Source organism: Zonotrichia leucophrys, unplaced genomic scaffold, assembly GCF_028769735.1.
Source record: "Zonotrichia leucophrys gambelii isolate GWCS_2022_RI unplaced genomic scaffold, RI_Zleu_2.0 Scaffold_133_125366, whole genome shotgun sequence".
Lineage (NCBI taxonomy): Eukaryota > Metazoa > Chordata > Aves > Passeriformes > Passerellidae > Zonotrichia > Zonotrichia leucophrys.
In genome coordinates this window covers 73,086-85,913 of record NW_026992338.1, presented here as the reverse complement: position 1 = coordinate 85,913, position 12,828 = coordinate 73,086, and the positions used below count along the sequence as shown (strand labels likewise).

General features: G+C 52.6%; 1 protein-coding gene across 2 annotated transcripts in view; it reads left to right on the top strand.

Moving 5' to 3' along the window:
- Positions 1-12,828, top strand: part of LOC135460946 (hydrocephalus-inducing protein-like) — a 41,715-nt gene extending 28,887 nt beyond the window's left edge. Inside the window, exons 7-14 of one of the 2 annotated variants that reach the window (XM_064737921.1) lie at positions 588-655; positions 2,812-3,044; positions 7,417-7,517; positions 8,814-8,949; positions 9,397-9,561; positions 10,417-10,508; positions 11,026-11,128; positions 12,469-12,816. In XM_064737921.1, coding sequence (XP_064593991.1) covers positions 588-655; positions 2,812-3,044; positions 7,417-7,517; positions 8,814-8,949; positions 9,397-9,561; positions 10,417-10,508; positions 11,026-11,128; positions 12,469-12,699 — 1,129 coding nt within the window. In that variant the 3' untranslated portion in view covers positions 12,700-12,816. Of the gene's footprint in view, positions 1-587; positions 656-2,811; positions 3,045-7,416; positions 7,518-8,813; positions 8,950-9,396; positions 9,562-10,416; positions 10,509-11,025; positions 11,129-12,468 lie in introns of both variants that reach the window. The other variant, XM_064737922.1, reaches the window with a different exon arrangement.

Here is a 12,828-nt window from a genome sequence, read left to right as displayed (position 1 = left end):
CTCTTGGCTGTGCCAGCTGGTGCACTGCTGACCAGCTGGTCCTTTCCTTTAGGATTCATCTGTGCCCTGAGTAGAACTGTTGCTGCTCTTTTCAGAGGATGTTTGGGAATGCCCTGCATTCGTGTCTCAGAAAAGTGTCTGTAATGATTGTGTGGGTCAAACTGTCTTGAGAAAGCTCCTCCATGGGAACAGCAGTTGCTGCTCAGAAGGAGCAAAGCAGGGAAGCTGTGGCTGGAAGGGCTGCTTACAGAAGTTTGTGGGGACACCTTATGTCCATGCCATTGCAGATGGGGAAACTGAGGCACGGAGCCATGTCTGGGTGTGTGTTCAGGGTCCTTCATGGGATCCCCAGCAACCCGGTGGCTTCTCCTGCCTGCCCTGTGCCCAGAGCCCATCAGGGGCTGTTGGCTGCTGCCCCTTGGCTTGAGCTGCCTCCTGTGCCCAGGGCCCTGTGCTGAGCACACGGGGCTGTGTTGGTTGTAAGCCCAGGGTGCCCTGAGCCCAGGTTTTGTGCCCCCGAGCCACGACAGCCGGACCTTTGCAATGCCTTTAACCGAGCCATTGCCTGCTCTGTCCTCGGCCTGCAGGGGCAGCGTCACTGCACCGAGTTTACACTTCGACCTCGCTGAGCTCGACTTCGGGGACATCTCCTTTGGTGAGTGTTCCCTGGGCTGGGACACAGCCTCAGGGATCTGTGCCTTCCAACACAAAAGCATCCCTCGCTCCTGCTCTGCCCCAGCAGCCTCTTCAGGCTGTGAACTGCAGGGCTGCTGCTGCTGCTGCCTCAGGGGGCATTTTGCCATTGTGAGATCCCATGGAAGCAAGGAATAGAAAGGCAGTATTTTCTGGTGTCTCTGTGCTGTTTTAAAAGACAGATGTCTGCCAAGGAAGGTGGGAATCTTCCTGCAATGGAAAGATGAGCCCCTCCCTCCAAATGCTTATCCCTTTGAAATGACAGGGGTCCCAGGCAAAACTGTGGGAAAAGAAATAACAGTTCTTTGCTAGACTATCTCAGGAGAGCACACACAAGAAGGCAAGAACAGACATTTCCCAGATGCCAAGTCCTGTTTTTCCCCTTTGGTGGAGTTCTGGTCACAGCAGGAGGAGCTGTGGGCTCTGGCAGGGCAGTGATCCCCCCCAGCCGGTGCGGGAAGGGAAGGGAAGGAGGAAATGCTCCTTTTGCAGAGCCCCAGAGGGCAGGGGGATGTGGGCAGTGCCCAGCAGCAGCAGCAGCGGGGCAGGCAGGCAGGGTCGGTGCCAGCGCTGAGCTGCAGCCAGGGCAGCCCCGGCCGAGCACAAACCTCCCGCGGCAGCAGCGGCCGAGCTGCGATCCCCGAGCGGGAGGAAGGGAAGCTCCGCTCCCTGCCCAGCCTCAGCTCCCACTGCACAGCCGCCCACGGCATCATGCCACAACTCCCAAAAACCCCCAAGGGAAAAGCCCAGCCCAGGGCCAAAACCCCCCAGAACCCCCCAGAACCCCTGTCCCCCTTCCCAGACCAAGGGCAACATTCACTGCCAAGCCTAAACCCAGAACAATGAAGTTCATGAACTTCTGAAGGAAAGTCATTGCCTTTTTTGAGCTGCTTCTTCCCCAGCCTGCATCACCACGGAGGCGCTTGTCAAGTTGCCTTTGGAAGGAATGAAACACGAAAGGCAACAGATGGAAATATGGTTCTGAAGCAGGAGATTGATCCTGCTGAATCCAATTTCATTCCTAAGGGCTCTTAGGCTGAAGGCAGCTGTTGTATCTTTGCTTCTTTGTACCTGTTGACTGTTGTCTGCATGTGCTGGCCTCAGTCTCGTTGGAGGTTTTGACATCTGGGTTTGTCCTTTTTGTGCCTCTCTTGCCTCCCTGCTGGAGTCCCTGCTGGAGCTGGCAGTGGTCACTTGGATGGGCACAGAGAAGCTCTGGGCTGCAGCTGCAGTTGTTTTTTCTCCCCATCTGTGTCCCAGTGACTCTTGGTGAGCAGGCCTGGGGAGAAGTCTCCTCCCCACAGAGCTGGCCAGCCCAGCCAGATGTGCAGTGCAGAGCAGGCTGTGGCTGCTCTGTGCGCTCTGCAGGACATCCCCACCATGAGTGGCTGTATCTCTGGCTTTGCAGGATGGAAAGCAAATCTCAGAGCCAAAGTGGGGTAAACCCTTGCAGGCAGCACTCTCAGTGAGCAGCATGGCTGTGATGTCCCTGTTTGTTGGGTGAGGTGGGACCTGGTTCCTAATTGCTAATCTCAAAGCAAGGCTTGAGTGTGCCCCCAGTTGAGGGGGCTCTGAGCTGTCACGTGCTCAGCTGTTTGGCCCAAAGCAAGAGATGCCTTAAGGATCCTGCAGAGAGAAGCTGCATTAGGGTGCTTTGCATCACGTTCTAGTTCCTGATTCCATCCTCACTTTCTTTTGCTGTAGCTTCTTCTCACTGACAGCTCACTCTTTATATGTCTTGAAAAAGGTGGGAGTGTTGGCAGGCTGAGCAGGGAATTGGACAGCTTGAATTCTCAGAGTAAATGCTGGGTCTGGGTGCACACTCATCACTCAGAGAGAACTGATGCTGGTTTGGGGCAGGTGAGGGAGCTCGTCCCCATCACAAAGAGAGAAGCTTGCAGTGTTCAGCAGGGCTAGGAGTGGGCATTTTCAAGGCTGCAGTCTGGAATCTGTGTCAAAGGGAACTAAGTGACGATTAATTCCTCATGCAGCTTCTGGGTGAGCTGTAGTTCAGATAATAAAGAGCTCAACTCCAATCCCACTTTGATCCTGCCAGGATCTTGCCCCCAGGATCATGCCCTGCTGGGTGCCTGAATGGATATTTGTGTCCTTGCCCAGGCTTTCCCTACACGCAGCGCTGCCGCCTCACCAACAGCTCCGCGGTGCCCCTGACGTTCCAGCTCCGCATGTCGGATGATGGCACGCAGCCGGCTGTGGACAGCGTGGATCAGATCCGCAGGGACACCGACCCGGCCTGGAGCAAGGGAATCCATTTCTATGTGGAGCCCAGGGAGTTCAGCATCAATCCCAGCCAAGGCACCATCCTCCCCCAGGGACACCAGGACATCGAGGTACGGCAAGAGCCCGGCCACAGCCGCTGCAGCACCAGGGCTGGAGCTGCACTGCAGGGTGGGAGGGCTTTAGCTCTGGTGCCAGCTTGGAGCATCCTGGCACTGAGAGATCTGCACTGCTGGGAGGCCCCTGCTAGCTGGCTTACTCGGGATGTTCCTCAAGGAGCACTGTTTGCTTTCCAAAATCATATGCTGAGCTCACAGACCTTATGGTCAAGGCCTGAAGCCATTCTTGTGTTTTTGAGAGTGATTGATTTGATTGCAATGGGGCAGAGCAAGGATGAGGGCAGAAGGTGGCTGTTAGAGAGATGTCATTGTATCAAGCAGTGAGCTTTTCTTCTTGGTCTCCTTTCCCCCCTCCTGGGGAGCAGAATGATTTGTGTTCACTGCAGGAAGCTTCAGTGGAGACAAAACATCTGCAGCCATGTGTAGCGGTTCAAATTTATTGTATTGATTCCTTTTTAAGTGGTTTGTTCTGTGGTACCCCGTGTTCTCCCTGAGTTGGTTTACCCTTGGGTTTTACCCTCCCTCAAAGCTGTCCCTCATGCCATTCCCTGCCCCTTGTTCCAGCTCTTTCCCTGCTGTCAAACCCAGCCCCTTTTGTTCCCCAACCTTTTTTGCCAATTTAACCTGGAGCCAATCCCTGTCTGCAACACCCCTTTGGAATTCCCCTATTCCTGGAGGCCCCATTAACCCATGTGAGCCATCCTCCCCACCTTCTGTCATGGTTTGAGCCTGGCACAGAGCCAGTGCTCTCATGAAAATGCTTCACTCTGGTGTCTGCTGTGAGATGTGACTAGGAATAAGCAAAACAGGCTCTAACTTAAACATAAATAACACTTTATTACTTAAAACTACAGGGAAAAAAAAAATAGGAAAGACTATAAGGAAAAGAAAAAAAATTGAAAACTTTACAAAAACTACTTTTCTTCCTCTCCACTCCCTGACTTTCTCAATCCAATACATTCTCTCAAAAATACTAACTGCCCAGTCCGGCACGACACTTTAGTATACTCAAACATCAGTTCATGAAGAGGGAAAGGAGTCTTTCTTGTTCCATAGGCTTCTCGTGGAGACACACTGAGACCCTCGTGTGCTTCCCTGTCACTCTGGCACCGCCCGGAAAGTCCATTTGCTGCTTGTGACACGTTTTTTTCATGCTCAGTGCTCTCACTACTGAGACATGGCTAGAGCTGCTTTTAGGGTGGTCTTTCAAGGATGCCTTGTCTCACTCTAAAAAGGCACAGTCTCTGCTTTTGGGACAACTGTCCTCTTCATATATTTCTAACTTCCTGGGGCCGGGGGGTCTTCACAAATGAACTCTCTTGGTTTTGAGGCACTGCCTCCCCCTAAATGCAGTCTGTGTCACAGGAACAACTGAGTCTATGGCTACAAGAACAAGTCTAGCCAAAAGGCTACTCTAAATCATCTCTCCCCATTTAATCATCTCTACAATCTCCGGGTCAAAGTCCTTATCTCTCATCTCTCTTCTTATTCAGCTTCGAGGAGGATTAGCATTTTTGTAAGGCCCCAATCATGCAAGAAAGGGTTAAAAGTTTTCAGTCTCTGTCTGTCGGACGGCTCTCACGCACGCTGCTTACACGCTGCCGCTGCGGCCGGGCAGTCTTCTCTCCTTTCTCGCTGGCTGCTCTCTTGCTCTCCTGGGGGGGGGAAGAGGGGGGGGGGGGTGGCTGGCTGCTCGATGTCTCTTGGGGCTCTCTCACTTTTCTATTTTTGAAGCCCTCTCAACACCATCTCTGTCCAGACTCCCAGGCCTCACCGCATGGCTGGCCCCTCCCCCGCCCAGCAGCAGCGGGCCGGGCGAGGGAGAGAGGTCTGAACTCTTCGGCCGCGATGTCTAAAAAGAGGAAATGCCAGGGCAGTGCCCTGCTTTTAACTCCTGTGTATTCTCGGAGGTGTGTCCAAACTCCACTGGCTACACCAGGTGTCAGTATGAAACTCAAAACTTTCATTGGTTTGACCACAGCTTCTCAGAATTCCCACTCCTTCTGGGTCAAACCATGACACTCCACCCTTCACTTCTGAGAATACACTTTCTAAAATTATTAACAGAACTACAAAACACTTCTACACAACAATACTTTAGATTCACTATGACTATTCATCTACCTTAACTTAGTACATGCTTTCTTTATTCTTCTTGGTCTCATCTCACAGCTTTACTTCATCATTCTCTCGTGATTCGATTCCCGGTCAGGGAACCAAAAAATGTCATGGTTTGAGCCTGGCACAGAGCCAGTGCTCTCATGAAAATGCTTCACTCTGGTGTCTGCTGTGAGATGTGACCAGGAATAAGCAAAACAGGCTCTAACTTAAACATAAATAACACTTTATTACTTAAAACTACAGGAAAAAAAAAAATAGGAAAGACTATAAGGAAAAGAAAAAAAATTGAAAACTTTACAAAAACCACTTTTCCTCCTCTCCACTCTCTAACTTTCCCAATCCAATACATTCTCTCAAAAATACTAACTGCCCAGTCCGGCACGACACTTTAGTATACTCAAACATCAGTTCATGAAGAGGGAAAGGAGTCTTTCTTGTTTCATAGGCTTCTCGTAGAGACACACTGAGACTCTCGTGTGCTTCCCTGTCACTCTGGCACCGCCCGGAAAGTCTATTTGCTGCTTGTGACACGTTTTTTTCATGCTCAGTGCTCTCACTACTGAGACATAGCTAGAGCTGCTTTTAGAGTGGTCTTTCAAAAATGCCTTGTCTCACTCTAAAAAGGCACAGTCTCTGCTTTTGAGACAACTGTCCTCTTCATATATTTCTAACTTCCTGAGGCCGGGGGGTCTTCACAAATGAACTCTCTTAGTTTTGAGGCACTGCCTCCCCTAAATGCAGTCTGTGTTACAGAACAACTGAGTCCATAGCTACAAGAACAAGTCTAGCCAAAAGGCTACTCCAAATCATCTCTCCCCATCTAATCATCTCTACAATCTCCGAGTCAAAGTCTTTATCTCTCATCTCTCTTCTTATTCAGCTTCGAGGAGGATTAGCATTTTTGTAAGGCTCCAATCATGCAAGAAAGAGTTAAAAGTTTTCAGTCTCTGTCTGTCAGACGGCTCTTACGCACACTGCCTACACGCTGCCGCTGCGGCTGGGCAGTCCTCTTCTCCTTTCTCGCTGGCTGCTCTCCTGCTCTCCTAGGAGGGGAAAAGAAGAGGGGGGGGGAGTGGCTGGCTGCCCGATGTCTCTTAGAGCTCTCTCACTCTTCTATCTTCGAAGCCCCTTCAACACTATCTCTGTCCAGACCCCCAGGCTTCACCGCATGGCTAGCCCCTCCCCCGCCCAGCAGCAGCGGGCCGGGCGAGAAAGAGAAGTCTGAACTCCTCGGCCGCGATGTCTAAAAAGAAGAAATGCCAGGGCAGTGCCCTGCTTTTAACTCCTGTGTATTCTCAGAGGTGTGTCCAAACTCCACTGGCTACACCAGGTGTCAGTATGAAACTCAAAACTTTCATTGGTTTGACCACAGCTTCCCAGAATTCTCACTCCTTCTTGGTCAAACCATGACACCTTCTTACCCAAAGTGTCTCCAGACACTTGATGTAATCCTCAGTGCTCCCCTGAGATTCCCTTTTGGTTTGCTGTTTGTATCCACCCCCTGCTTTGTGTCTGTACAAAATTCCTTACACAGGAGTGTGCAGGGCTCTTTTGGCTCTGATCCTTTTGCTTGGAATAAACCCTTTCTTGTGGAACTTCAAGACACAGATCCTTCTCCTTTCTCCTCTGCCTGGTCCCTGTGGTGGCTTGTCTCTTGCGGTGTAGAGCAAGAGGCTCTGAGGGTTCTGCCTGTGGTCAATGCCCACCCTGGGGCAGTGCTGAGGGTTCTGCCTGTGGTCATTGCCCACCCTGGGGCAGTTCTGGCTCTGAGGGTTCTGCCTGTGGTCAATGCCCACCCTGGGGCAGTTCCCCACTCCTGATGTGGGGCTGGAGTTCTCAGGGCCAGCCCGGGCTCAGGCTCCCAGGGCAGCCATGAACTGCCCAGCACCTGCTGGGCCACACTTTGCCCTCAGCCTCCTGCTGTAAAGCTGAACTCATTGTGGTCAAGTCAGATTTCCTCTGCATGGATGTCTTTGTAGTCAGATGAGAAATTGGCCCCTTAATTTGAATGCAGTGGTGCATGGAGCTGTAGTCTAATGTTTTATTGTAGCTGACCTGTGCCCTGAAAGCAAGGTGTGTTTAACAAATCTGGTATTGCCAGAAGGCTTTTGTTACTCTGAGACTGTGCTCTACACATGGAGCAGCAGAAGAATTAAGGGCAAATCCTCCCTCAGGAACTGGAGGGTATCACCCGTGGGTAATGAGCTTTTGGAAGGGAGAATTGACTGTTCTTCTCTTCCACCAGGTGACCCTGTGCTCCAACACGGTGATGGAGTTCTACCGGAGATTGCTGGTGGACCTGGAGGGTATTGGCAAGGGAGTGGCAGCCCTGATCATCACAGCCAGGTAGCAGCCCTTGCCTGGCCTCCCCCAGGCACTGCCTTGCCCAGGCTGTGCTGGCTGCAGCTGCCAAGAAGTGCTGCTGAATGCCCTCATGTTGTGCCAGCTGGACACGAGAACAGCAGTGCTTGGGCAGCAGCCCGTGGTGAAAAGCACGTTTGCTCACAGCCCAGCACGGTCCTGGGCCCTCTTCTAAAGGCACCAGGAAAGATATCATTGATTGGCCTTGTTTTTGGTGCTTGAGGTGGAACAAATTTCCCGAGGGCCTCCTCTCCTTCTGGCTGCAAGAGGTGGAGTTGTGCTGGTTGTGAGCACCGTGCACTGGTTTGGGCCACGCCAAGCAGCTGCTGAGAGTCAGGCTCTGGCTCTGTCCATGAGGGCACATGGCAGGGGGGAAGTGGCTCCCAGCAAGAGTTCTGATAAGGGGAAAGCAGCCCTTGATGTGGCAGGTCAGCTCCAGTTTTTGTCCTTCCCTGTGCATCCCATTTTGAGCTTTAATGTTGTCAGAGTTGAGAGCAAAAGTGGTTGTTGCTGCAGCAGAATTCCATGGTGCTGTGCTGCTGTGGGTGTCAGTGTGATGCCCAGAGGGATGCAGCTCCCTGGTGCTGTTCCCTGTGCCAGGCAGAGCCATCCAGGCAGTGCCTGGGCTGCCATTGTGTACAGCAGGTGGAGCTGGGGCCAGGCAGTGCCTGGAGCTGTGCAGTGAAGGAGCCAGGGAGCTGCAGGGCCTGGCAGGGGCTGATCAGCCCCTCTGTGGGGCAGCTGCTGTCTCGTGCCCTCCAGGGCTGGGGCAAAGAGCTGAGTTCTCAGGCAGGGCAACAGCACCATGGCAGAGAAGGGAGTCATTTTTACTGAGACCCTGGAGCTGTGTGTTCCTTGAGCCTTAGGGAGCACTGATCCTTGTTGAGTCATTTTTACTGAGACACTGGAGCTGTGTGTTCCTTGAGCCGTAGCAAGCACTGATCCTTGTTGGGAAGGCTCCCCCAGAGCTCGTGGGTCACTGGGACTGTTCCAGGAGTCCTTGCAAGCCTTCTTGGGCAAAGGAGGGGCTGAGGCAGCTGTGGGGCAAAGTGCTCTGCCTGGGGCCCTTGGCAGCCTCTGGGTGCTGCCTCTCAGGGTTTGCCCCTCCTTGACAAGACATGTTGGAGTGGGAAGAGGTAGAAGGCAATTTATCCCTGTAGGGCTCTTCAATGTGCATTTGGCAGTGACCAATGTGTTCTGCTCCATTTCACAATCTGTGGGGGTAGGCATTCTCCATTCTCTCAGTATCTCTGATTGTCCTGGGGTCATCTCTTTGCCCAGATGTCTCGTTCCTGAGCTCCAAGTGTCCTCCCCAGTGCTGCTGTGTGATGAGTGCCACCTGAAGGTGCCCTATGAGAGGAAGATCCTCATTAGGAATCCCAGCCACCTTCCTGGCTGCTACGGGCTTATTCCCCAGGTTTGGCATCACATCCACCTCCTCCTGTCAAATATTCCTGAGGAGATTATTAGGGGAAAAAAGGGTTTGGATAAGACCTTGCTGGTTTCTATTTAGTCTTAAAGATCTGCTGAGAACAGGATCCTACCCAGCTGTAAACTTTAGGAGGCAGTTTAAGCTCCTGAGGAAACAGTTGATGTTCTAGTCCTCAGGGTGTTTTCCTGTGGGAGATCTTAGAGGGTTGTGAAAAGCTGCTGCACCCACAGACAGCAGTGCCTGTGCTGGCAGCCTCCTTGCAGGATCCCCTGGGAGTGCTAAACCTACAATTCTTGCATCTTGTTTGTGCCTTTGACCTTTGTCCTGGGGAGTTTTAAAGGTGTGTGTAAGTTGCTGTTGTGGTGGATGTTAAGGAGCCTAAAGTTTCTTGAGAGGTCCCTCTGAAGCTGCATTTCATTGTGTCCCTTCCAGAAACGCAAGGAGGACTCTGCTGTGCTCTACTCCAGCCCCAAGCCCTGTGGGATTGTGCAGCCCCAGAGCACAGCAGAGATCCCAGTTGTGGTGGCAGTGCAGGCCCTGGGCACTCATCGCACCGACGTTCTCATCGGCGTGTTCGGGGATGAGAGAAACCCCCTGGTGAGGGCAAGGGGAGATGTGAGCCTGTGTGCAGCTGCTCCTGGCAGGGTGCACAGGGACAGGGATTCTGCCGGGGACAACAGGCACAGGCTGCTGGGGAGAAGGACAGGAGGGATGGGGGGCACAAACAGCTCCTGCCTCAGAGGTGGGAATCTCAGTGTCTGACACAGAATGGAGCTGGGCTAAGCTGGAATCCAGGGGCATTTGAGTTCATTATTCTTTCAAATGCTGTTAACTTTGGAAACATCTGTTTGAAAATGTCATCTCTCTGAGCACAAAAGAGGATGTCAGAAGTCTTCTAGGAACCTTGAGCTTTCTGTAAAAGAAAGGAAAGCTGGCATTTGAAGAGTGTTTGCAAGGACTGAAACTTCGATTAAAACATATGGAAATGGCAATGCCAAATTCCTTGGATGGCACCAAACATCTGAACCCGGGCCATCGTGGCACTGCCTGTAAATCAGTGAACAGGAAGGAAAGGCAATGCAGGCTGTGCCAAACAGTTGCTTTTAACTATCAGGCTGCTTCCCTTAAAGAGGAGGGTTTAGAGTTTCTCCCCACCAGAAGAACCAGTTGTTTAACTGTCAGGCTGGTCTTACCTAGAGATTTCTTGCAAAAATAAAAGCTTTGGGCCAATAATTTTTAGTTTGAAAGGTTCTCTTACCTTAATCCTTTTCGATTTGGAGGTGAACATGTAATTTTCTTTTTCCCCAAAAGCCCAGCATTTCAGCTGGAGAGTGGTAGCTGTCCCTAAAGAAATAACTTGAGCAGGGTTGAGCTGTTGAAGGTTTTTTAGGTTTGTCTGTTGTGGTTTGTTTTGGGGATTTTAAAATCTTTCTTGCTTGCTTCCTGGAACAGAGAGCACAATTACGGAGCTCAGGACGGCTGGCAGAAATCTCCCCAAGCCCAAGGCTGGCAGAGCTTGGCAGGATCCCAGCACCACAGCCTGTGTATGTATGGATGGAAGGATGGATGGATGGGGAATGCGACCTGAGTCACCTGGGAGTGTTGGAAAATGTCAACCAAGCCCCCAGCGGTGTCAGGGGAACATTCCTGATAAATCCCAGGTGGAGCTGCAGAGTTTCTGGCCTTGGGCACTGGGTGGGCTGTGCTGGCTGGGCACTGGCTGGGTCTGCCCCTCAGTGTCTCAAATGTCACCTTTTTGCTGCCTTCTCTGTCTTTTCCTCTCCCACTGTGCTTTTTGCATCCCCACTGGGTGTTAATGCCTGTCCTCTGTAGTTGCTCAGTGCAAGCAGTTGCAGCTGCTGCAGCACCTCAGTGTCATCCCTGGGCTGCCTTTAGAACAGACCTGCCCCAGCCTGGATTGGGAAGGGCTGGATCAAACCATTTCTCAGTTACACGTGCCAGCACTCAGCCAGGGGCTGCATCCTGGCCAGGAGCTGCTTGTGCAGGTGTCCTTCCCTCCCTGCCACTGCAGGTCCCTGTTTATAGTTATTTATTTTCCAGAGATGAGCTCCACCCACCTAAATTCAAACCCCAGCCACCAAAGGAGAGGAGAACCAGTCTGGATTGCCCGGGAACTCGATGGAGGCACTTCAGGACTGGAAAGGTGGAGGCAGCAAGAGCCCTGAAAGAAGTGCAGGATTTTACCCACTCTTCAGGAGCAGAGATAGATTTTCTTGTACACCTACTGCTTGCTTTGCCTCCCCAGCCTGAAAGCACCAAGTCCTGCTCATGCTGAGCTCCCTTTTTGCTGCCCTGCTGTGCTGTGCCCTGACAGTGGGCTGGGCAGCAGGGCCAGTGGCTGGACATGGCCTGAGGGGGAGGGAGAAATAGGAGAGTTTTCCTGGGAGAAGCTGACTCAGATCCTACAGGCCTGTGCTGAGTGTGGGATTTTTTGCCTTGTTTCCTTCCCCATGTAAGATGAGGCTTTTCTCTGCATCATAATGGTAACACCTCCAGCTTCCCTCCCAGAGCAAGCTGGGATGATCCTGATCTCCATGGAGCCTCTTCCCAAGGCAGCCAGACTCCCTGTTTGCAGGGCTCTGCTTTCACCCAGAGCTGCTATTGCACTGCTGGCCCTGGAGCTGTCTGACAAAGGGAGACTTTGCAGAGGGCTGTCTCTTCCTCCCAGCATAGAAAATGGCTTGTTTTTTGGGTGCCAGCACCAACTCCTGAGCACCCTCACCTCCCTCGAGGCTTGGAGGGATTCAGGTGCTCCCTGGACGTGGCTCACACTCCCCTGGGAGCGGAGAAGGAGAGAGGGAATCTGTCTCCCTTGCCCATTGTCAGTGTGGCAAGCAGGGCTGGAGCTGCCAGTGCCACTGGGGGCCCTCAGCATTGGCCACAGAGGGGCCTCCCATCCCTGCAGGCCCATCACAAAGTGCTGCTGGAGCAGCTGCTTGTTGGAGAGGCCGTGCAGGACACGTTGTGGGGCTGCCCAAGGACGCTGTGCAGCACCTGTGGAGGGCACTGCTCCCCCTGGAACTCCTCAGGTGCTCCACAGGAAATTTTTGCAGGAGCTTTTGCTGTAGCACCTTGAGAAAGAAGCATTTAAATCAGAGGGAGGGGAAGAGCCTCAGGAGTCAGATGAGCTGGGCTGGACTCCTTCCCTCAGCTCCAAGAGCTCTCACTCTGAGTCTCCTCCTTTTCTAAAAGCAGGAAGTTTTGAAACTTTTTAAAGGCAAGTTGGGCATCAGAGAGAATTTCTACTGCCAGGAGCCATCCCAGTTCACTTTCATGTCATGTACTAATTAATGCATTGACCCGTGAGTATGGGAGAAGATTTTCCCCATGGTCCCTGCACTGGTCAGTGGCATGGATGCAGGATGAGGTGAGGGTGATTCTGGCAGTGTTTGGGGAATAGGCCCCTGGTACAGTGCACTTGCTCAAGATGCTCTTCTGCCTCATTTCCATCTCAACACTCAATCTCTCCTGTCTTCCATCCAGGCTTTCAGTATCCTGCCACTGCCAGGTGTGCTGCAGCCAGGAGAGAGCCAGCAGGTCTCCTCCACCTTCTCTGGCCAGCTCACCACCACCTGCAATGTCCCGGAGCTGTGCCACATGGAGGGAGGCTCCACCTCCGAGGTGCTGGTGCCCAGGGTGGCCTCACGTGTCAGCTCCTCCCAGAGCCCCCAGGAGATCAACTGTGGCTCTCAGGCCCCTCTCAGGGACAGGTGAGTCAGCCTTCCGTGGGTTCCTGCTCTGCCATGGGTTATTGTCCCTGCAGGGCTTCCCTGCTCCAAGGCCTCTGAGCTCAGAGGAGCTGCAGAGCAAAGGCCAGCAGCAACACAGGGATGGCCACTCTGA